The sequence below is a fragment of the Drosophila persimilis genome, unplaced genomic scaffold, assembly GCF_003286085.1.
Source record: "Drosophila persimilis strain 14011-0111.01,24,50 unplaced genomic scaffold, DperRS2 tig00000715-arrow-arrow-pilon, whole genome shotgun sequence".
NCBI lineage: Eukaryota > Metazoa > Arthropoda > Insecta > Diptera > Drosophilidae > Drosophila > Drosophila persimilis.
Window position 1 is genome coordinate 333,438 of NW_020825343.1, and position 26,033 is coordinate 359,470.

General features: G+C 42.4%; 1 protein-coding gene across 1 annotated transcript; it reads left to right on the forward strand.

The window, feature by feature from the left end:
- The first annotated feature begins 1,471 nt into the window (after positions 1 to 1,471).
- On the forward strand, positions 1,472 to 24,651 carry LOC6601508. The gene is made up of 8 exons (XM_026992206.1): positions 1,472 to 1,749; positions 16,448 to 16,798; positions 18,060 to 18,147; positions 18,490 to 18,575; positions 20,726 to 20,833; positions 22,929 to 22,988; positions 23,733 to 23,804; positions 24,047 to 24,651. Exons 2-8 carry the CDS (start codon positions 16,691 to 16,693, stop codon positions 24,647 to 24,649), a joined length of 1,125 nt encoding a protein of 374 aa, XP_026848007.1. The 5' UTR covers positions 1,472 to 1,749; positions 16,448 to 16,690; the 3' UTR covers positions 24,650 to 24,651.
- Positions 24,652 to 26,033: the final 1,382 nt, after the last annotated feature.

Here is a 26,033-nt window from a genome sequence, read left to right on the forward strand (position 1 = left end):
CCCAAGCCCCACAACCCGAAATCCCATACCCGAGAGCCGAGACCCGCATTGGCAGCCCTTTTTTGCATGGCGCGCTCCACTTGAGGCGCAGTGTGGCGTAAAATGAATTGAGACATTCATTTCTCGGCCGAAAGAGAAATAGAGACCCGAATGCGAGAAACCGCAATGGCAGCAGTGGCAGCGGGGTCAGAAGAAGGGTCCTTGAACAACATACAGTATAGAACACTGAATGCAAAAGTGGCAAAACTTTTGCACCATTCAGCCGCTCACATCCCCGCCGCTATGTCGGCCTTTGTGCATTCAGGTGTGAAGTTTTTGGGTCGTATGTTACCGTATGGCTGCAAATAATTAAATCATGCAAAGGTTATTCTAAAGTTGTGCTGAGAGGAGGAGAGGAGGAGAGGAGGCGAGGAGGCCTAGACAAGTTCAATGCCGCTTTAAAGTCCTTGTCAGCCTGTCACATAGTTTTGCTATTAACTAATCGATATTTATATTCGCCGTGTGCTCTTCCAGCCATGAATGTCATGAATTTGAATTTTCATAGGACGTGCATAGGACACACACACGGGGCACACACAAACATGAAGGCAGGAAGGAATGACCAAAAGCAAGAACAGGTTGGACTGCGACCGGTGGCATTTCCGTTTCCGCCTAAAACGCACAAAAACACACACAAAAGCGGAAGCCTGTAATAGTACTTGATCTTTCCTTAAAGGCTAATATTAACATATATTTTTCCCAAAAAAGCAGCTTGTCGGTGGTCTCTCGCAGGTACAAAGTGGTCAAGAAAAACCGAAACTCATGTTGAGATAAATTGAAGTTTATTTGCTCGACAGCCTCCTGCCACACGGCTGCAGCTCCTGTTTGCTGCTTTGAGCTGCATAATTTATGACCGGCAAATGATTTGCATGCAGTTTTTTCTAGCACTAGAGGTGCTCTACTGCTCCTGTCCTCTTGCTCTGTCTACCCTGGCAAGGGCATTAAAGGGTATTAAAAATCGATATATGTATTTCTGTGACTAGAGCCTTAAATATATGCAAGTAAATCTTATTTCAAATTAAATACTTAAATAAGTACAGTGTTTGATTCGATCATTCGACCCGAAAGGGTATCTAGGGATGCCAGGGTATCCATCCAATACTTCATGATTTTCTATTTACGTTCCTAGGCATCCTTTGGCACTCGGAAAATGCTCGAAGGTGAAATGTTTGTGTTTGGCCTTTGGCTATGATACGAGGCGGCAGTATGCGGCACTTAGAACAATTGGCGCCAAACGGCACACGAGGAATCCCTTAAATTGGTCGAAAACAGGTCGAAAGTCCGTGCTTGGGGGCGCTCTCTTCGGCTAGCTGTGGCTCTCTCGCTCGCAAGGAAAGCTCTTCGGGGAAAAGCTCCTTTCGGATTCGCCTTATAAGCGTGCTTCACTGATAAAACCTCGAACAGTTACCGTTCCGAACGCGTAACGATATCACCCCCACAGCCATAGCCACAGCCACAGCCACAGCCGCCAAGTGTCATCGTGGCTGAGAGCCAGAACAGAACCATAACAAAGCCATAACAATCGCAGCAAATTAACATCTCAAACAGTGAGAAGAGGCAAAAATTCGAACGGTAAATTGCCGGTAAAGTGTGGAAATAAACAAACGCAAATTGCACATTTTTTGTTGAGGTGTTTTTCTGTGTGGAAAGTGTGAAACTCAAACAAATTCCATAATTGATGAATAAATAAATTAACATTTGAGGAATAAGGTAAGAACAGGGGGTTCCTTAAGCAACTGTAATTAATATGGATGGCCGGATCCCCCAAGGGGTGTGTTCTTAATGAAACAAAAACAAAACAAAAATAACATAATTGGCATCGGAACAAAAAGGCTCAACCAAAAAAGGGCTCAATTCTGTAATGGTTTAAAGATAACGCAAAGAAATTGAATTAAAGAATTTATGATGCAAGGGAAAGGGAATAAGTTCAAAGGATTTTGGAAGGAAAGTCGTGTATATTCTTCTTGTACAAAATATTTAAGAAGTCTTGAGGACCCAATTGAGTATTGAGTGGTTCAGTAAACCAATCAAAATTCGAATCAGATCATCTCTGCCTCTCGAATCTCTGGAAATTCATTTCCAGTAAATCCCCCATATAAATTCATCTGCTATCTGGTATCTGCTATTGAACCCTTAAATCACCTTCAAGCGTATCGCACATACGGAGAAATCACTCAAAAAAATGCTGTATTTTTGTTTGACAAATTCCCAAAGGAGGTGGCAATTTAACGGCAGTTTGTACCCAGATAACCTTTACCGTCGAGTCGATGTTCTGCGTGATAGCCTTCCCACCAGGCTACACTGCTCCTCCGGCTGTAAGCCTGGGTGGAACGTCTGGGCTTAGGTTAAGCACACACAGGAGGAGCACAGGAGCAGAAGCAGGCGGGTTAAAGAAGAAAGAAATATAACGAAAAAAAGCAGAGGAAGAAAAATAAAAGCGAGGCTCAAGTGGCACAGCGCTTAACACAAATTAGACGCACTTAATTACAGAGCAAACAGTCGCAAGGAGCAGTCGTAAAATATGCAAAAAAAAAGCAACAAAAAAAAAGAAGCAAAACCCAGCCAACCTCAAGTAAGAAAATATTTAAGCTGAAATTTGGCTGGGGATCAAGTGGTGGGGAAAGGGAAGGGGGTAGTCTGGGGAGGAACATTCAATTTTGGCCATTCAGAAGTTGCGGCTTAAAACCCAATTAAACGAATTGGCAAAAATTTAATTACAATTTCAGTTTCGTTTTCATTCTAAAGGAGAAACGGCCCAACGGGGGAGGACATAGAAGGCAACAAACCAGAGGCCGAAAGGGAGATGGGGAAAAGGGGGAAAAATGTTATGCCAGCTGTTGGCAAAGTTTATAGAAAACTAATATTAATTTAAAGTGAAAACAATTAACTGCATTTATGAGTGGCAGCACGATTCAAAGGGGAAGAAGTAAGGCCCGAGAAAGAGGGCAAAATGGTTCGTATTTGCTGGAAAGTGACGAGGGTACAACGAGTTGGAATAAGATTAGTTTTGATTATCAGAAGGCAACAAATATGAAGACTTAAGATTGGATTATAGAAATAAGTAAATTGTAAAGAAAAAGAGAATAAAGAGTATTTAGTGTTGACTTTTGCCACCACTTTTTGGCCCCACATAAAATCACATTTAAAATTATATTTCTACCGTTTTTGCTGCGAGGTTGAATCGATCTAGAAGCCGAAGGCCTCCAAACCGCAGACCGAACTTTTGAACTTGGAAAAAAAGTATCTCAAAGTACATACACATAAAAAAAAAAACCCGGTGAAAATTTAAAGTTATATTTCTGTAAATTCAAGTCAAAATTATTCTTTAAAAACATTTAGTTTGCACCGGAACAAAGTTCAACTTTGGCACAATATTGTGAAGATTCTAGACGTTGCAGCATTTGTATACAAAAACAGGCTAAATTGTACAATATTTCCTTTCAAATGCAGGTTGTTTTTTAAAAGCATCTTATTTCGTTCAGAAGTTATTGATTTAGCAAGCTGACAGGGCTAAAGGCCCAACTGTGCCTTCCTGTGGTTCCTTCCGACGGGTGCTGCTGCGGAGTGGGGGGACGGACCTGTCCCTTGTGTTTGGAGAGTTTCGAAAGGATAAACTTTCAATTAGATTTGGGAGACCCAATTACTGGAATAAAAGTATCATCCGTTGGTCAATATTCAAGGTTTCAAGCCCCAATCCCTGCCAGGCCCAAATTATCAATGCAAATGCCAGGGAACTTCTCAATCGGCCCACGTACATGGCACCGCACGAGTTTTTGTGGGCCCCGGGGCTGCCTCAACCCTTTGCTGATGCCCCCAACAACAGCTATTTCCTGTTCCGCTTGGGTCCCACGCTTAGCCACGTTTTATCTGGCCAAACAATAGGCTCATTAGTGGAACAGCCCGCCCTCCCGGCCCATACCTCAGCCGAAAACGTGCCACGCCTCTTGGCCAAAAACTTTTCTTAATATCAGGAAGCGAAAAAAATATGGCATAAAATAATATTTTTGTTTGCCCGGAACTTTGCAGAGTAATTAACCGAGTAAATGGAAAACTTTAATGGCCAGGAAAATCCGCAGGAAAATCTTTGGCACTTGCCCATAATTGGAAATGAGAATATTCACTTGAATTATTCAGGGCGAAAATTTAATGCCGCTGAGGGAAATTAATCGAATGCAAGCCGGTAGAGCTCCAAAACTATTGTCCGGAGGCGGGGGATTTGGACACCCCGCCCCCCCGTCGGAAACTTGTGCCATCCACTCGAGAGTTTGGCTGCTGTCAATCGGTGACTCGAACTGAAACAGGCAGCTCGGCAGCCCGGCAGACCGACAGCCCGGCAAAGGCTCAAGTGGCGACAAAGTAGCGCAAAATGAATATGCAGAGTGCTTCTTGCAACAGAGACTCAACTGTCAACTTTCGAGGAAAGTCCTTACCCTTACACTTGCCCTTACCCTGCCTTACATCCAGCCAGAAACAAGTAATTCCACTTTATTTAAGTTTTCGCTTTGGCCATAAACCGCTTTCGACCAGAAAACGGATGCCAATGCGTTTAAGTTTAGTTCACTTCGGAAACTGCACTAAAATGGAAATCAAGAAAAATGCTCAGCGCCCTTTGGGGCGCGGCAAAAAGTTTCTTATTTTTGCGACTGAAGTGCAAATCTTTTCTGGAGGACGCACAGTGCAATTGGCAACAATGCTGAGGATTTCGAATGTCCTTGAAAGGGAATTGGTGGAGCACAGAGCACATAGCACAGCACACAGCACACTCTCTCAAGCTCCTTTTAATTTCTATTGAAAATATTTCCTTTTCAATATCATTTTGTAATATCCAATGAAATACATTTCAGATTAGGATAAACCGTGCCAGACTTTTAAGTTTTCTGCCTTTTAAGAGCTTTTCCATCGCGATTTTCAACAAAAAAACCAAATAACTTTATTCATAAATGAATCTACATATATACTATAAGACTTGCTTAGCACTTTTCAATGGGCTATGTTCTTGAAATTGGCCCAAATGGTCACTGTTTTTGGACAAGGATTCAAGGACTGTCTAATATTCAATGTCGAAATAACATCAATGGTCGCCAAATTTCTTAAACTTTGAAAAAGAAATCACAGAATGTCAGAGGTAAATCATTCGGCACTTTCCCAATCATGATCTTGGGAAAGCTGAGATTGGGGAAATTACAAATACTTCCATGCGGGACATCGTTCATATTATATAGTATATACCCAATGATATACATTTTTTAATAAAGATACAGCTTGACGAGGTATGGCTTTCATATTTGTTGCCTAATAGGGAGCTCCAACAAAATTATATTTATTTTAAAAACAATTTTCCTGGAAGATTAAAATCCATTTTCGCGATTTTTTTGTCACTCAGAAGAAAGTATCCTTTAAGCAAGGCTTTCAATTTTGCTACAATTTGGCTTGAAAAGGTTTCTTACGATTCGGTTTCATTTGATTCGCTTTAAAACACTCAAAGTGTCAATTGCTGTTTTGTTTCAGGATCAAATTGATATATCCATGATTCGTCCTATGACTATTACGATGTTTAAGACGTGGCTGTAAGTGATCCCCATTTCTTCCTATCAATTAACAAGAGCCTCGGTGGAAAATTCTTCTTGGCGGCCAATTAATAATGCCCAGAAATTTTTCTATCTTATGGTTCTTTAAATGACGATACGCACAGAATCCAATAGCCATCCTCAAGATAGTCGTTCTGAAGCGAAGGACGTACAATACTGTATTCGTTTTACCAAATTTTTCGCAGTGGCGATGCCTGATGTTTCCTTACCAAAAGTACAAAAAATGTATCAAGGCATTCCAATCCTGACACGGAAAATGGTCGTATGTTAATTCCAAAGCGGAACCGTCCAAGAAAAAGTTCTAGCTATGATTTGGCCATGAAAATGGCGATTTTGACCAGGTTGTACTAACAATAGCCAAAGCGAGAGACGTTGAAGGCAGTTCTTTCTGTGCAGACATTTCTCGCACCCAATGGGAGCCAAAAATGTTTAATATTTTACTCTCTCACTGACCATAGAGAATAAACAAGCCATAATTTCTGACTCTTTTCATGCATTCTGTTCAGCATTCTGTTCAGTTTGATTGCCAAACACAAAACACCAATCGTTAAACCCTTTTCAGCATTCCAATGAATACTTGACTTCCATTTTTACACCCAATGCCACACTAAAAGGCACACAGTGTGCAAAAACTATATGGGTAAAGTGCCAGGATCTTAACTTTCGACACTTAAGTCCAGTCCGGGGATAAGGACGTTGCGCATACGCCTCGGCATGTGCCCCGGAGGCGGAGTGGTCTCTCTGTGGCACACACAAAGAGCTATAAACATGAAAGGCCTTGGCGATGAAATGCTAAACAATAAATAATGAAATAAAAAGCTAGCCAAAAAGGCAAAGGAAAGCGGGAGAGAGGGAGAGCGAATAGAGTCCTACAAAATTAAGGAAATTAAATATTTACGTATGAAAGCAGACGAGGAAATTACGCATAGTAAATTATAAAGAACAAAAAGAGAGGAAGGACCCCCCAATGGGCATTACTGTGTCCTTGTAGTTGTCCCAAAAAGCACACACACACACACACACACACACACACACACTCACACGCAATGGCCATTAATTTTTTTTTATGCCAGGCATAATCTTTCCCGCTTGCGGTATTTTGTTTGTCTTCATTTGCATTGGCGAACCCCCAAAGCCCCGCTCTCCAACGTCTAACCCATCGATAGTATGCCAAAACTCATGCGTGGCGACAAAAACAGAGAAAAACCAAAACAAAAACAAAAGAAAAGAGAAGAGAAGCGTGAGGGAAACGCCAGAGCCCACACAGACGCAGAGCAGAAATCGACGTCTTTAATGATTTGCCTTCAACCACAAAGAGTACGGAAGGACGGGGGGGCGGGGGGACTGGGGGAAGGGCGCCCATTGGATGTTGGAGGTGAGGATCTGGAAAAAACCAAAAATCTCTCTCTAGGGGATGCACACACTCTCCTTTCTCCTCCTTCCTCCTTCTTCCCAGCGCCCTCCTCCCTGCCGAACCCAATATCTCTCTGTGTATATTTCGGCTTGTGAGGAGCCATTTGAATACGTATGCATACTTAATTTGCCACGGCTTTGCCTGTGGAAGTCCGCTCACAAAGCGGAAGAACAGCGGGCCAGAGGACCAGGCAGAGGGGCAGGAATATCCGGACCATATAGCCGGATACGGCGAATGGCATACTACATTATTGATTGGATATTTGTGAGGGAATTTAATAAAATATGCAAATTCTTCGCTTTCTTAGGAGAGGGGCGGGTGGTCCGCACTCAATCGAAAGACGAGACGAGACGAGCCTCCATCAACGATTGAGTGGCTCTTCAGCTCTGAAGAGTGGAATCAACAAGGTCTAAGACGTCGGAGGGGAGGCGGGGGCTGAAGCTGGGTCAACAACAGTGAGCCAACAGCTGAAGAGCTTTGGGATTAATTAAGACTCAAAAGGGTCGAAGGGCGAGGACCAGGACGACTGTTGTCGTAATAAAGTAGGTTGAAATATGTGTGGGGTGGGGGCACAAAATTCCAGGTTTTGGCTAACCCTAACTAATCAAATCCAATTTAAGCCAACTCGATTGACCATTGCCTGAATCTCCCTTTATTAACCATGTCCAGCATATTTGGAGACACTCCAAGAAATTCGCAACGTCCATGGTATGTCCATGGAAATTTAGTGTGTGTAGCCCTCTGGCACAGGCACCGCTGCCTCGTCTGAACAGGCGGGATCTCTTCTACAATTCGCTCGACTCTTCTACTCCTTACTCCATGCCTCATAGTATAACAGCTATAACGCACAGTGTCTGTAAAGAGCAAGTAACACAGAGAGAGAGAGCAGATCGAACCGACACCAAAGGTGCCAAACTCTCTCTCAATTCACACGCATTTAAATCAGATCTAATCTTAAATAATATATTTAAATAAATACAAAATGAAAATAATGGAGTAAATGCATCAATGGGAAAACACCGATATAATATATCCAGTTCCTATTACAATGTCTTTAATTTATACTATCCCTAAGTCCCCAATCGAATTATTCATAGTCCCTTCTTTAAAACGCATCCTGTGTCAGCTTTGGGACATTCACACCATTCCCGAACTACCCGAACCTCCTTCCTACTCGAAAACTCGCTCTGAAAGCTGATCCATCAATAATATTACTCTTCGCGGAAAACATCAATACCGAAAGCTTCATTACATATGATGAAACAATTCAATTTCAAGAACAGAAGCCAGGCATTTCCATTTCAAACGCCGTGAGGGTCTAGGCCGTCAATCTCTTTCTGCCCAGATTTCCTGGGCGGCTAGTCATAAAACGCTGCTAACTCCCACAACTCTGGCAAGGTCATCAAATCAGATGGCCAGCCAGAAAAACAACAACAATAACAAAAAAAACAGCGCAATTGTTTCACGGCAACATCAAAGAAGACGTCAAATACACCGAAATGTTTTTAGCAGCTAAAGCAGACGCCTGGCCATCAACCAAGAAGACCAAAGGCTTAGATACCCTTTTGTATGTTTCTTAATTTATTATCTGTGGGATGGTCTTTCGCATCAAATAGAGGACAGAGAGAGGACTCCTGCTCCTCTGCGCTGCAAACTTATGACTCAAACCTGAATACCCTTTGCCTGTGCAGAGTATAAAGAGCAGAAGCAAGAACAAGAAAAGTAACAACAATAAAGGCAACGAGGCTAAAACAGTCAAGTGAACAACACGTGGCCCACATAAAACAAAACAGAACCAAACGATAGAGGGGAAAAAAGATGGGCCAAAGCTGAGAAAACTTTCTGGAGCAGACGACAATTGCCTGCAGCTGCAGCAGAGTATGGAATGGAATCAAATATCCCTAACCCACACAACCCAACTTGAGTTGACTCCACTCTAGGCACTTAATCAGTCAAATTTTGATGCTCAAAAGAGGGAGAGGGAGCGATAGAGTAAACTCAGCTGAGTGGAGCAGCTGTTGGTGGGTGCCACTTTAATTGCTTTCGGTTTTTTAGAGCCACACAATGTATATTTTAAAGCAAAAACACCATTTATGCAGTCGCAGGACCCGACTTACTTTTTATCTTTTTTTTTTACATTTTTGCAATTAGTCTAAGTGGAATTTAATGTGTCGGTTCTGTGCGCTTACTGGGGAAAAAGTGCTCCAAGTCATTTTGCGGTTACCAAAAAGTTTCCACTGAACTCGGCTCAACTTTGCATCTGACCCCCCCGAAAGTTGGACAGAGAGAGACAGAACAAAAGGAGATGGACTGGGCCTGCGGGCTGTTAGGAGACATCAGTTGACAGTTTCATGAGCCTGATGTCCTTGCCGCTGTCATCCTTTAGTTTTGTTGCACATTATTTCGGCTCTTAGGCTCGGGCTGTAGTATCTCGAGAGGCTCGAGACTCAGTTTCTGATCAACTTTTTCTGTGTTGTTTCAAAGTTGTTTAGTTTAGTTTTCTTTTCCTGTCTTTTTGTTGCCCCAGTACATAAATTTGTGGCTTTAGTTGAGGCGAACGCAACACTGATGGAGGCAGATGATTGTTTAGTCAAAAAAGTACTCAAAGAAATTTAATTAAAGCTCAAGGGGCTAAGGACTCCATCTCTAAAGCCTTTGTAACTGAACAACAAAACAAAACCTAACCGTTTCCAAAAACGACTGCCAGGACATTCATATTATATTATCCGTTTACCTGTTGCTCTTAAGCACTCAGTGTCTGGCCATTGCCGTCGCGCTCAATTTGTCTGGCCCCGGCTAACAATGCCTATTCTTACCTTCTTTCGCTTAGACCCGCAAAAGCCGCAATACAAGACACACACACACACAACTCGGCTGCGGCTTATGTGGCGTATGCGCAATTTAGTAACTCAGACAGCCTGGCATTCTGGCATCCTGGCATACTGGCATCCTGGGCTGGTCTAAATGATAGCAATGTGCTCGGCTCCTGCCTGGCAAATTATGCAAATATGCTGCCAGAATGTACCTCCATCGTGGCGGCACATATGAGCCAGGCATATTACGCATACGCATACGCATACGCCGAGTGTGCCATTAAACGCCCATGTTGGGCGGATGGGTAGGCGTGCCTAATCACAAGTGCTCTAAGCAAATTACACATATATATATGTATACATTTTTTTGTCGGTTATAGCTGTTGTGATGTATAAGAAAATGCCAGCAATTTTTGTAGCAATCAACTTGAGAGGAAATTGCCAAGAGATTCCTGAAGAAATGTTTACGGCCTCTTCTAGAAAGTTTTAATTTATTTAAGTTGCATTTTCTTTTTGGTTAAATATCACTTCTTGAGATCCCATTATGAGGTATCCGTGGACATATGTAGTTTACGATCTGAAAAAATTATCCTTTGCCGTGTTTTCGCTGTGAATTTGATCCCAAGAATTTCTGCCTCTCTGCGACAACTTCCGACTACATGTTTGGCTCATGCGAAAAATTCAAAATTGTCGGATTTCCGGTTACCCGAGCACCTCCCCCCAACACCTTCTGCCTTCGACGTAGTCGAGGGTGCCGGAGATGGCGGAGAGCATTGCCAAGTGGTTTCGTTGCGCGTTGTTGGCTTCGTTTTGCTAACTTTTACTTTCACTTTCACTCCCGTTTGGCGTGTTAACAAATTTAAAAATTTGTTTGTGTTTGTGTTTACTTGCCCTTCGCGCGGAAATCTGAATAGGGGGGCTGTTGCGGGTCTGCGGCTTCTGTCTGGGGCCCTGGCGCCTAACATGCCCTGTCATAACTCAGCTCGTGTGTGCGGCGCCGCGCTCGTAAGCTTGGAGACTTTTAAAGAAATTGTTTTTACCCCAAACCCAAACCCAAGCCGAAGCCCAAACCTGAGCAGTACGGAGTGCTTCTAGGAAAGGTGTCATGACATTGTCTTTACCTTCTTTAATAAATGGTTTCATTTAATCAAAAGACCTTTATGGAGCACGCATTCTAGGATTTATGCCTGTTTATCTAAGATGAGATGAGAGCAGGGCCAACGAGGCAAAGCCAGGCAGCCACAAGAAGTTCCATGACTGCTCCATGATCCGTGGTTCACGTTGCCTGCCCGAAACTTTTGGCCCTTTTTTCGGTGGCGGCCATGTGTCTGCGGCTGACATAAATCAGCATTTAAGCTGATGAAAAGTATTTTTCGGCTCTTCTGTATAATGCGATAGAGTTTTGAGTTTACTTTTAATGGGTCTTAAAAAAGTGGGTGTCATTTTTTAAACGAATTATGTGCCAAGTCACGGGGAAATTAATTTAGATTATTGCTGCTAGATAGGAAATCTTTTAATTTACTTTATATGCCATACCTACATAGAAATCTAATCTCAAGAAAATATTGTTGTATTTATGGGAAAATAAGAACCAAAGCAAAACCAACCAATTTTCTTTCTTATTACTCTCTCTATCTCTCTCTGTCTGTCTTTCTCGGTCTGTCTCTTCATTTTTCTGGCCCATTTCCCTGAGCCAGCCTTCAGCCTTATCTCAGAATCTAAGCCCTTGAGCTTTTTATATATTAATCCTGGGGCATCCATTCCATTTCATTTCACTTCAGCCTCATCCTCGTCCCCATCTCTGCCCTCAATTTAATTTTCACTTTAATTTCGAACATTGTACATACTAATAATATCAGGAGATACGTCCTCTGGCTTTTGGCCAATGTTTCTCCCACCATTTGTGGCGTTTTCAGATCTGGTTCCGCTCGGGTACGAGTATTGGCTGTTTGTGTTTTGTATTTGATATTTTTCTTTGCTGCTAGACTTTAAAGAGATTTTTTCCCCCACATTTGCTTTACACATCCTTGGTTTTGCTCTCTCCTGCTGCTGCTGTTGCTGCTGCTGCTGCTGGTACTGCCTTTGGCCTCCGGCTTTCAAAATAGTAATTTGCAGCTGCGAAGAGTCCAGTGTCCAGTGTTTACAGAGACGGCGGCGGGTCCAGTAAGTCTATAAGTAATAATCAACTGGCGACTCCTTATGACAGTTCTTTTGTGGAGGGCTTTTGGGTGCAAGAAAAACAAACAGAAAACTTCAATTACAGGCCAGAGACCAGGAAAGTCGAACCAAGGAAAATTCAAAGGACACTAGCTCGGTGGCGCAGGGAAGACGGTGTTAAGGGTTTCCCGGAAATGAAAACTGTATTTCCAGGGGCTGTGGAAACTGATGACTTACTTGGCATTGAAGGGTGGGGGGAACACCACCATTGAATGCTCTTTAGTTGGGTAAATATCGTGAAACAGTCTCACGAATTCCTGTCCATGGGCGTACACTAATCCTTCGTCTTAGCACATTCCTTTCCATGCAGCGATTTCGAATACCCAAAGAGTTTCTAATCTTTTGCCTTTGTTCGCTCCTCCCCCCGTCCAATCGGGGGAAACCGCTGACACGGCCAGCTTTGAGCATTCCTCGGCTAAATGCTAAAACATTAACTCGACTAAAGAACTTCATTATGGGGCCCAGAACAGAACAGAACAGACCAGGCCAGGCCAATAAATCTTCACAGTCGTGCTCTACCTTTTGACTCCTGCAAACCAACAATGAATCATAATGAGAGAGCTCGGGCCCAAAGACAAAAGGGCCAGAGAAATCAGCATTCAAGCAATCATACGGCCACACACACACTCGTACACTCGTACGCTTGTACTACACCCTTCTAACAGTGGGGGCCGAGTCGTTTTGGCCAAGTCGTAACATTGCGGAGCTGCGGCGTGTCGACAAAGCAAGCAATAAGGCGTAGCATAAATTAGCCAAATAAACGGAATGGAAACAAAGGCGAAAACAACTTAAATGTTTGCTAAGCAAATATTATCCCTAGGCCTCTGCGTCGGCCTCGGTCTCTGCCCGTCCTCCCCCACTCAGTCGCCTTGTCCGAGGGTTCTTGGTGTGAGAAAAGTCTCGTAAGCTCCCTCCGGCTATGTTTTTTGCTCCTTCCAGTCAGCCATGAAATGTCTTTATGCGTCGATTATCTCAACATAACCCGGGCCCAATGTGCAATTAACTGTGGCATCCGTTTTGCGGCGGGCGTGTCGCATCCGCAGCGAAATATGACATCCAAAAATATATGGCCTCAGATTTACGACAACAACTCAAATGGAATGGAAGTCAAGTGAAGTCAGGGGCTGCTGCTGTTTGGGTCATTCCAAACAGGAGTTTTATGTTTATGTTTGGGGGAGGTGAGTGATCAATCTTGGCGGCGGCTTAAACAGGGTGCTATGGAACATGATTAAACATGATTGGCGAATGTTGCTTTCGGGTGGGAGCAGAGGAAAGAATCAGGAAAGAGAATGATAGTAAAGGGATGGGAGATAATGATTCAAGCATAATTCCAACAAATATGGATCATATGTACATATGTACATATGCACATATGTACATACATATGTATGTAAGTTCTCGCAGCATTAACAAAATGCAGAGAACGTGATAAAGCTAAAAATAGACAAAGCTTATCTCTCACCTCTCTATCCGACAATAACATGTGCACTGTACTCTTCGCTCTGCACTGCCATGGAGTTCGTCTCTCTAACGCGCTCTGTCTGTCTGTCCGCCTGTGGAGTTCTTCGCTCTCTCGCTCTCGCTGAAGCTAATCTCTCTCTCTCTCTCTCGCTCTATCTGATGAAGGTGCTGTAAAATGAGATCATCTCGCGCTCTCTCGAGCTGCCGACAGCGCTGCCTGCCAGCAGCGAGATCAAAAGATAAGAAATTAGAAGAAAACGCACAACAGTTCGAAAGATTTGATTAAAGGGAACAAACTACAATCTGCTACGCCCATACCGTACTCTACTTTAAAGGCTTTTATTCTAATAAAAGTAAATTCCCTGCCACACAATCCCTCAATTATGCCTAAATTAGAATAACATATGGACCACCCCCGTTCTATAAAACCTTTCAGTGCTCTAAGCCCACACCAGCTTGTAATGCGCTTAGAGAGAAGCCAACATTTCCATACATACCGGAGTATAGGCTCTCTTCTGAGAGGCTTATGCCAGAGAACTCTCCTTCCACACGGCCTCCGGGCACAGCGCTCCATACCGAAGCACAGACGGAGAAAAAACGAATTGCCTTTAAATCGGCAGAGAAAAAACGTACATACATAAATATGATGTGAGACGCTTATCGAACTGAATTTGTTGACTAGTATTGCGAGCAGCTCCTCTGCTGCCTGCGGCACTACTCTCCTGCCACAGCTGCTGTCACCCACTGCACTTGAGTGTGTGTGCGTTCGTGTGTGTGTGTCATCTGGTTATGCAACATATTTCATGCCTAGGCTTTACGGTTGGTACAAGAACGTTGCGTGTGGCCCCAAATCAATCATACGCCAAAATCGACACAAACAAAAAACAATGGAGAAGAACACACACAAAACAACGAACAAATCCACCGAAACAAAGCCTGGGAACGTAATGCGATATTTTTTATTGATTTTCATTGTGTCACGGATGTGTGTCCCCCTTCCCCCTTTGGAAAGAGGGAGAGAGCGTGGGTGTAGGAGGGTGGACAATATGAAAAGCACTTGATGTTGTCAATATGCACTCCCCCCCGGCACTTGACTCCGAGCCAATGCCTTTCAAATGCATAAAAATCCTTTCAAAATGCACAGACCGCTTTCTGTGGCATTACCAAATGACTACGAAATGATATAATGACAGGATCGTGGCATAAGCTCTGGAGCTTTATATATACTGGTAACATGGATACAAAAGAAGGAAAACAATTTCAATTCCATATATTGATATTTCTATGGAATCTGCACAGCTTTTATGCATCTCTGATGCAGCCTAAGAGCCAACGAACTTTTCATATTTCAGATACCTAAATCTGTTCAAGGTATAGTAGTTGTATTTGTACAAGAGTACGAGTATAAGTATACGTATGCGTATACCATTGCCTTGGGTTTTCCCTTTTTTCCTATCATTGTTCTGTGCCGCTGTGTTATTTGTCTAACAATTTCCGTTGGCCTTTGCTTTTTTGACTCTTATGTGGGTCTCTGTGCGCTTCTGTGCTTCTGGTTTCCCATTTGTTACTGATATTTTATGACACTGTAAACATTTCACAATGCGTGCCAGCCATAGAGTCATGGGTCTCTAGTCGTACATACGACTGTGTGTCTGTGTGTGTGTTATCCATTCAATATGCTCAGCAGAGCATTACGAGCTTCTATAGCGTCGTGTCCTTGCCAAAGTCGTGTCCTGGGCCCTCTCCGAGGCATGTGCAAATATGTGAGTGTTTACACGAACCGAACTGCGGGCCGAGTATTATTTTCTGTCAGGTCTTTTTCTTTTGAGGTCAATTAAAAAGGGCTAGGCATACCATTCCATTCTATTCCATTATATTCCCTTCCACTACTGCTGCTGCTCCTGCTCCTGCTACTGCCACTGCTGCTCTGAGCTATCAATCATAGGCAGAGGAATTCTCCCTTTTTTGTGGCTGCTTATATGTAATTAGTTAAGCACCAACTAATTGAAAACATCTTAGAGATTTGTTTGGCGTTGATTAAGTGAACTTTTCGGACAGGCCATCCCACTGATATTTGTCCAAAAACTGACAACTTCGTGGCGGTTTCTCTGCGTGTCTACGATCAACCCATCATTAATTATCCAAACGCCTCTAGACTGGCTCCGGGTTACTCGTGCTAAGCCTGTGTCCGAAGGACATGCTCCATGCTCCCAAAAGAGTCCCGAAAACACGAAAAACATTTGCTGGAGAAATGTTGAAAAACTTCCGTGGAGAAGGAGAGGGAACAGTAGCAGAGGCAACTTGAGTGCTGTTTGTAATGGCATTGGGCATTGGGTGAGGAAAAATGCATAAAAATCGATGACCAGATGATTGAGACGATTGCCTTAAAGTGGTTACGATATGTATGGTGCAGCTTGGGGCTTGGGGGAGAGACTTGAGAGTTTTTATTTTTATTTCTGTCTAAGGTTGTCCAGTGCTCATATCTTAAAGATTTGAAACTTTGAGGCTTTCAGTCTTACAATCATTCACGGCCAAATAAAGGAAATTCTCTTTAAAAAATTGCACATTTAATGAGCTTTTCGAATATGAAACAATGACGTAAACAGCTCAATGGTATTTGAAAAGAATCTATGAAAATCTAGACTCAATTTAAGCTCTAAAAAAACAAAAAGACACTCAAATGCAACAGAATCCAGTGCATGCAATCATGACATATTTACAGATCCAAAACCATTCAAGTTGAACAAATTGTCTCGACAAAAAATTCACAAAAATATATGAAAGAAATGTATGAAAATCTGTGGCATATGAAAAACATTTAGCGACTGATTGAATTTGAGAAAGAACAAAATAAAACTTCGCACAATATATGGCAATCACTTTTCAAAGCTGTCATTTATCTGGTATTTTTTCAGGCTCGCCAAACTGGGAGGAGGCTGTTTTTTGAATGGGAGGCTTCATCCTCCACCACAAATCAAGAGAGAGAACCCAACCTCACGTCATGATCATCGCCGTGCTGTCAACGTAATGGAAACGGAAACAGAAATCTGCTGGAACCATTGCTGTTGCTGAGCGGAAAACCACAGGCCCCATACCACGGAAAATTGACAGAAGAAAAAAACAAGAAAGAGAGAGAGAGAAGCATAATAAAAACCGAAATGAAGTCTGTCATTCTATATCCATATGGACCGCTAACTGGCGGCACACGCTGCTGTCGCATGTTGCATGCCAAAAATTTGGCCATAACAAGTGCAATTTACACAATTGTAAGTATGGGGACGGGCAACAGGGCGTATGCGCAATGTGGACAAGTATATAATTATGTTCTCGTTAGTGGAGCATTCTGTCGGCACGGTGGCAGGGGGCAGAGGAAAAACAGGACGAAACAGAACGAAATCAGGCGAGAGTCCTGTTTTGTTCGCCGCTTAATTGTGGCGTAATTTATAGACAAGTGTCGTTGAGGCAAGTTTTTTCTGCAACAATTTTGAATATTGCATGGCTTACCTCAACCTCATTATGGGGCATGACAGAAGGGCATGACTCTAGCCAGAGTCAGGATACTGCTGTGCAACGGCCCTATAAAAGCGAGGGCTGTGCAGCGAGTTGTTGGTGGAGAACAGACCCGGCCAAATGGATAGACTTGCACCCGCTTCGCATCTTCCCTCTGCCGCCTCCCATCTTGTGGCACATATAAATTACAATTACATGATGCTCGTTATGGCTTTTAATTTATGTTAATGGCCAAATCGTGCCTCGGGGTTTTTATTTTTTCACTCATTTTTGCTTACAATGCGAGAGACAATACAGAAGGAAGGAATATAATGCAATGCAAGTTGTGGGGTGCGCCAACAATAGACACATTATATCCATTGCAATGCCCTTGCGGGGAAAGTAAATTAGTTTTTGTTTAAGCAGCGAGAGAGAGAGACAGCCTGAGAGAGAGCTTAAGTGTTTGGCTTCAGCAATTAGTGCCACATTTTATGGCAGGAGCTATTGTGCACGGGCAAGAGCAGGAGCGCCTTCCCTCTCTAGCCATCTATCTATCTACGAGTATCTATCTATTTATCCGGCAAGTAAGTAAGCGTTACGTGTTTAGCATAAGCCCGGATTGTGAACTATGGGGGGCACCATCTGAGAGTGCAGTCACGACACATAATGAATGTATCTTGAAAGCACTCCATTTTGCATTCTCTCTCTCTCGCCTTGCTCTCACCCTTGTGCAGGAAAACCCAGCCAACACGAAAGCATTTTCCCGGATTAATTAGCCACACAAGTCCCAAAACCCCGCAGCCACCTCACAGACCCTCTCAAAATCAAATTGAGTTCAGACCCGTTTAAAAGTAAAAACGTGTTGTGTAAAAAAGAGTAAAAAGGCAGGGCACGATATAGATGTTTTAGATGTTGATGACCCATTAACATATTTGTATGCGGGCGCACACTGCGTGTACTTTATTCATATTATTATTATTTTTTTATTCGTTATTATTCTCATTCGTTTAATTGTATTTCTATACCTTTTTTACTTAGAATATATCACTCCTGATTGTGCTAATCTACTCGTGGCGCATCAACGTCAATATGCACAAGTCGTCCGACCTGCAGGATGTCTACTACGGTAAGGCTCCAAGTTGCCCTAAATATTTTAATTGGTAATCAAATACATACACATACATTGCCTCTCGGATGTGGCCCAAAGTGATAATAAACCCATAAGCTGGAAACTGTGGCAGTACACACATAAAACATAAAGTCATTTTAATAAATTAATTGCAGATGAGGCCACCAGTCGTCCACAAAGCACTAATAATAATTTTATAATTTGATGAAATTTAAAGCATCTTTTAAAAAGAATTTCTTGTAATTTTAAACCAATGAAAAACCCATTTATTTCCATTTAACTCTCAGTGTCTATTGTTAGCCTTGATTTAACTGAAATTCGTTTTTGTTTACTTTGCAGGTGTACAAATAGCATATTTTGCCATAATTGGCACACAAATATCCATGATATTGCTAAGCATTGTATTGATCTTTGGCATTTGTCGGGTGAGTGCTCTGTTCTTGTTTGATTAAAGGTTTTGTTGTTGTACCAATTTTACAATACATGTCTCTGGCCCCCACACATGACACACACCCATTTCTCTGGCATACAAAAAATCGAACAGCATCAAGTCAAATATGTGAAAATTATGCACATTGTGCCCCTATCCGAGTGTGTGTGCCAAGGAAATGTTTACTCAGTTAGCAAACAAAGCGCACATTCAAATGTAAATTACACAAAAGCGTTCCATTTTTGGGAACGTACTCGTAGCATATGACATGCGTCCATGCTCAACCACCACACAAATTTCGAAATAAAACGTTTGACATGCCATACAAGAAACGAAAAATATATACCCTTGAAGCAATTCTCGTAAATATTGGGAACATTTATGAAAAGTAATAAAACATTTATAAGCTATAACTATTTCAAGCAGGGATCGTAGGTATTATATTTGTATAATACAAAATTTGCTTGTAAAAACTAATTTCATAACAAAAATAAAATAGCTTAAAATAAAAGTTCATAATACAAATAATTTTTGCAATTTAAAAAATAAAAATTAAAAATTGGTTTTGTTTATAAAAAAAATTATATTCAAAAATTAATTATGAACGGCTAGGTCTATCAAAAAGATTTTTTTGTATATATTTATGAAGCCCATCAAAAAGTTAGATATTTTTATATTTATTTAGTTTCAAAAAATTAATTTTACTTTAGATTCTCACGATATATTGCATCTCAAGTCCGATATTAATGCGATATTTCAGGCAGAAAATTCTCTAACCTAACGCTTGTCGAGGGCATCGCTGGAATATAACATTTCCTAGGGCCACACCAGCAAACCCCCCAAAATGCCATTGACAGCGGCATGAAAATGTAGACAATTTGTCACACAATTGGGAGCCACCGAAACGGCTAAAATGGGTACGGGAATGGGAATCCCTGCCTGGACGGACTGAGCACTAGGCTGAATGGAGCCCAAGAGCTGAGTGGCGGAGTGGTGGGGCCAGAACACCCGTTGACTGGCGGCGACACATGACAAAGATTACACAACCCCCGAAAACTGTTTGGGTTTTGTTGTCGCCGCGCAATTGCGAGGGCCAACATTTTGTGGAATTTTTTAATTTCGGCTCTGATAGCCGAAAAACAAGAGCACGGTTTCGCTCCTAAATGTTATGGATACTATTTCCAAATGCGAGTGCCAGACGTACTTGTGTATGGCTACATGGAGCCCTGTATTGGTGAAATTAATTGCAGTTTGCTTTTAGGCGCCGAAGCCTTAGTGCCAGATCTGAGAGTCGGTCAGAGTGCTGGCCTATGGTCCATTAAATAATGCATAGGGCATTGGTCCTTAATTAGGCTAAACGAGTATTTGGACAGCAAATGTGTGAGGGCGTTGCGGCTAAGAGGCTGTTGCCAGGGCTTAGAGCTTAGAGCTTATATAATACAACAACATGTAAGGGAAATTATTTAGCATACCTCCAGGAATCGGACACAAAAGTCCCAATAATTACATGTTTTCAAAGGCACTCCGTTTTCGAATTATTTTTGGGCATAAAAACCATGTACAAATTTAAATATTCATCTCAATTTATGGACGTACCCTTTAAGTGAATAAAAGAGAATTATTTTTCATAAAATTTGTTACATTCAAAACGGTTATTGAATTATGTTATGTTTATGCGTGAACTGCAGAACAAAATTCTATAACTGAGGGATATATTGTAATAATATCCATATTAAAATGTTGGCTTCTGGCAAAAAATTCTATGGGCCGAAAAACAAAATAAAAAAAAAGGTGACATGCAAAACGTTGCGGCCAAAAAACTGTCAGCAACCGCTGCACATCAAATTTCGTTTAAGGGAAAATTTTTAAAAATTTGTGGCACGCGAAAAAAGGAGCAACAAAAAAATCCAATCATGGGTTTTACCACCATGGCAAGATAAATTACACCGCACTCTAGAGCACCCCCACCCCTAGCCACACTGCACTCCCCATTGCACCCACTCAGTGGCATATTTTATAGTATAGCCATGAAATCAATACCCTCGATTCTATACAGGTGCCATCGTACTCTGTGTGCGGGGCTGCTCCTTTTTACTGTATTTTCTAATAGCGGAATTGTTTTCCCCTCTTCTTGAATTCCTGCAGGAGAACCCCGGATTAATTGTACCCTGGATAATTGGCTATATAACGTTTATGGCCTTGGAAGCTGTGGCCATGGTCTACTCAAATGTTCTACGCGATCATGTTAATAAGGTGAGTGGCAGCGTTCTCTGTCTCTAGAGAGAGGCATACCTGTGGGGGGTTGGCCAGAGAGTGTTTTTAATGCATATTTAAGATGTTTTCATTTCGATATTCTGTTCGGTAACCATTTGTTTAATGAAAAGCATCTCGCTACGGCAAAGGATTTCAGCCACACTTGCTTGGGGTTCCTTGTTGTGCGAGTGTGAGTGCGAGTTCTTGGCGCCTGGCATAAATCAATTGGAATCAACAACAAAAGCAAAGAAATAAATTAGAAAAAAGCCTCCAGGCGACAGCAGCAGCAGCCACAGCCACAACAACAACAACAATCAAACCGAATCCGTTACATATGTAAAAAAGTTTCCAGTTTCCTTTATGCAAAGACCAAACAAAAGGATACGACAGACAGACAGACACAAACACACGCCGCGTATACGTATTCACAGTACTCGTAGATACATGTATATGTAGATGTAGGTTATGGTCGGAAATGGGCGACAGTTGGATGCACGGCTGGTGTAAAACAGTGAGTGGAGATTGAAAAGCAAAAATAAAAGCAATGTGCAAGCAACAGGCTGGGCATCGAAGGGCGGAACACGGATGCCGCTCGGAGGAAGATAGGAAGAGTTCCTGTAACAAAGATTAAGAAAGGGGACAGAAAAAGTACTATGCCTTCACTCCGAGAAAAATGGCAATACAAATATATTTATATTAAATATTCGGTTTCAGAATTCACTTTGATTTAAACATAAATGTAGTCACGAGACAAAAATTTCTATTTAATAGAGAGATATTTCATTTGTAGGAAATATATTCAATCTAAATAAAATATTTTTATATTAATCTGAAAACGTATAATCTATTGCCAAAAATATTGAAATCTAAATGTAAATATTCGAGTCTCAGGGCGTTTTTTTCTCTGTGTGTTTTTATGGCAATAAATTGTATAAATTCCAAAGGAAATTCCTAAATCACACCTAAAAGGAACCCGCCCAAAACCATGCAAGTTAGCTCCTCATTCGTCTCGCTTTTTCTCTCATCCATGACTTGAAGCCTCAGGCGGCACACTCGCTTTGATAGTTTGTTCCTCTTGACTCGGCGACTCCTTTATTCAAGCAATTCAGCCACAGCCACTGCCAAAGTGCCTTCTTCTAACAAATGAAGCGTAGAGAGCTCGAGTCCCACACACAAGAGGGACCCCCTGCCACGCAACTACACACACACACAGTCAGAACAAGCGACAAAGTCAAAGCGGCACAAAGCTGGGGGTTACTTGGGTGTTAGAGCTAGGAGGATAGAAGGATGGATGGCTGCCTGGCTGGCTGGTTGGCTGGATGGATGGTTAAGGGACCTGAAACCCACACCCACACAGACAGCACCCCTCCAAAAAACTCAGCCAAACGTATCCACACATCTGCTATGTAGATCTTGTCCGTCTCCCACATATGCAATGAGTTGGGGCATTTTTCTGCACCATTTTCCTTTAGTATTTTTACATTTGTCTATGTCGCCTGGCATTTGTATTTTTTGTCCTGTTTGTTTGTTTTTGTTCTGCGTTCTTTCTATTGCGAACGTGTCCTGCTTTTTGGATTGTATTTGTTTTGTTTTTCACCTAACCCCCCACCCCCCTCAGCCCCACAGCCCAACTCCACCGGGGGCGGCTGGAAAAGTTGTTGGAAAATTGTCACCTCATGCATAATTTATTGCAATTCTGAAGGTAAAAATTCACATTTCTCTCTTTGGGCCGGCCGCCCCCCTCCCCCCAAAAAAGTTGAATGGAGGCGCAGCGTGGGATTTGCTAATTTGTTGTTTGGAATTTTGGTCCAAAATTTCAAAATAATTCCAGTCCAGCGTTTGGGAACACTTTAAGGGCTTCCTACTAAATCTTGCATACGAAAAGTAATATTTAATTACGGAGCATTCAATTCAACCGATCCGCTCCTGTCCTGAGCAAAACTTTTCAGTTGCTTGCACGGAAAAACTTTTTCCTTCCAAATTGCTTTTGAAAACAGAAGTTTTGTTTAGCTTTAGGTTGGGCTTTGGATTTTTGCTTTCGTAAAAACTAAATTATGTATTTGCAATTCATAACAAAATATTCTTTCATTTGCAGCAATTCGATGCCATGTGCAAGGCGGAGGTGGCCTTCTTCATAGCACGAGCTCTAATCAATGTAAGTAAGCAGATAGCTAATCGTTTTCCAAATAGTATATTTAATAGGGAAATACAAACCAGCTTATCCTAGCTTTAATTTAAAGAGAGAATCTAGTAGAGCCACATCGAATGCACACATGGCCTGATACACATTTCCAGTTTTACCTAGATTAACCAATATAATAATGACAGTTTTGGCAGACTTTTGCAAACACCATAAGCTGCCAAACGCAATGCACAAATATGGTAATGGATAGAGAGCCAGATACCACTGAAAATGCTTATTCAGATTGTGGAGATCTACAGACTTACCATCAATGCAGCGTAGACACCGAGAATCCAAGATCCACTCGCTATAAATCGATGGGTACAAAAACTAAATAAGCTGCGATTATTCCATAGCATACCATCCAATAATGTAGGGAACACAAATATCATAGCCGCTCGATATAGAATTGGAGGCCCAAGTGCCACTTCGTTCCAAGGGCCAACAGAGCCCAGAGTTCTCATGGAAACTTAGGCCTACCCATCACTCAAACCGAATGGCCTGACAATCGAGGCGCTAATTACCTTGTCCAGGACTTGATCAATATATGTAATAAATAATTGAATTACGAGTACAAGCCAAATCCATTAGGTCCCTTGAGCTCCATAAAAATGTTTGCTTTTCTATGTGTATGAGTATCTGTATCTGTATAATGGCCTTTGAACTAATGGAAATTTACGCGCTCTCTCTTTCCTTTCTCCATTGCCATCCAAACAGGTGCTGGCCATGTGGGGTGTACTACGTTTCTATAATTTGGTGCGCTCTGGAATTACCTGGCGAGGACCGGAGGTAAGTCAATCCATCATAAGTTAATGGATATATGGCTGCAGTGAACTGGGGACTTGTATAACGTTTAAATATCATTTGTTCAGGGCAGTCTCTGTAACAGAGCGCCAGGGCTGTTAACAGGTTAACAGTCTGCTACCGCTACCAGTTACGGGGTACTGTTAGCGATCCACACAATCCACACGATCCACAAAAACAGCTTCTCATATAGATATTTAACGTGCTTTATCCTTTATTTTCGACAGGCCAAGACCGCCATATTCGCACCCATGTACAAGAGCGTGAGCACACGCAGCGGCAAGTCCCACCACAGTAAACGTCACTCCAAGAGGCGACACAGCATGGAGGCGGGCGCCGGATGCTGTGCCATCTTTGACTTTGACTTCGACTACGATGACGACGACGACGATGAAGATGATGATGATGAGGCAGCCTATGGCGATGGCATGGAGACGGAGGATGATGTGGGCTATGACTATGACGACTACTATGACTACTACGAGGACGAGGAGGAGCAGCAGCAGCAGCAGTTGGCGCTAGAGCCGCAGGACGATGCCGACTGCAGCATGCTAGGTGGCCCAAGGAAGACGCGGTCGCGTTCGCGACCCCGATCCCGTCCCCGTTCGGCTGTGGTCAAGGTGAAGGGCCAGCGCAGCGGAGGTCGTCGCACCAACAACAACATACGCAGCGTGCTGATCAACAAGCGGCACAACAAGTACAAAATCGCCCGACCCCAAACCCAGCTGGAGGTCATCAACGAGTCCGAGCGGAGTGCGGGCAGTGGCAGCGATGAGAACGACTCTCTGCTTGTGGCCTATGACAGCAGCTCGTCGCTGGCGTCGGTTTGACATTGGCCGCCGCCATGCGAACCCGGATCCGGACCTGGAACTGCAGCCGATGGGCGCAGGAATAGCCTCAGTGACTCCGAACCCAGCAGCGGCAGCGGCAGCGGGAGCAGCAGCAGCAGCGACGACGACGACGACGGCGATCCTGACGAGGGCCAGTATCTGGAATGTGAGTGGACGAAGGGCGTCCGCTTCCCTGGTAAATGTGGTGGTCAGCGTCAGCGCCGACGTTCACTGCGACGCGTCTACTGCGCTGTGAATCTAACCATAATGGGTCTCCTGGTGGCAGTGGAGATCTATGCCCAGATAGCGATATTCCTGTAGATCAACAAAAACAGAGAAAAAGTGATCAAAGGATTGAGAAGAGTTGAGAAGGGACCTTCATAGCAGATTTCCCTTGGAGGGGCGGTATTTTTTTGAAGGATACCATATAGATTCAGAGGAATCTGTGTTATCCGAACAAGGCATTATTCCTGAAGGTAAGGATGGGAACGATGATAGCTTTAAATGTATATAAGTTAAAGGAACTATATCCGATTCAGCCTAATCCTATCTTACTGTTTCTCTGTGTTTTAAATTTAACCACAAACAAAATACTTCCCATACGATCAAGGCTCAAGATCTAAGAGAGAGCTTATAGCAAAAACTATAAAAATACCCAAAAGAATTGATGTAAATAAATATAACTATGTATGTATATGTTTCCAAAATAACAATATTATTCAAGCCAAATAGTACGATCAGAAACCAATATAATTGCGTAGATGAGAGCTCCCCAAAAAGAAAACTTACCAACATACATACATACATACATATATGATATATCATTGTTTGTGCTCTCTACCGATCGTACCATAGATATATTTTGTACAAAGATTCCCAGATCGGGAAGGGAAGCTTTGAAAGTATTATAACAAGAATCCAAAAATAAAGTAACTGCAACAATAATAATTCATAATAATAAAGAACTTATCTGATTTAACTTCCAATTAAAGTTGGCCAATAAATGTTTAAAAATGTTTAAGAATATGTACGGTGTATATATAGAGCTCTGCAGGAAACTCGAAAATGATATCAGAAAACAAAAACAATAATCATATCTGTAGCCGTTGTACATACATACATACACACATACAAACATACACATACACAAGTAATCTTAAGTACAGTTGCGCCAAAACACACACAAAAACACCTAACTAACCAATAAACGTGTATCTGTAAACCGAAGAAAAAGAATAAACCATTGATATTTGTGCAAAAACAAAAGATAGATGGAACGATTCTTCAACGGTTCAAATCAAAGGGAAACGTGAGGGGCACGTGACGTACTCTCGTACGTAGCTCTATCCCGGTAGCACTTCATTTAGTCGGCCCACTCAATGGA

Coding starts and splice junctions, on each gene's coding strand:
- LOC6601508 (XM_026992206.1), top strand. CDS start 16,691: ATGAAGTCTGTCATTCTATATCCATATGGACCGCTAACTGGCGGCACA. Junction 18,576..20,725: donor TGATCTTTGGCATTTGTCGG/GTGAGTGCTCTG, acceptor GAATTCCTGCAG/GAGAACCCCGGATTAATTGT. Junction 23,805..24,046: donor TTACCTGGCGAGGACCGGAG/GTAAGTCAATCC, acceptor TATTTTCGACAG/GCCAAGACCGCCATATTCGC.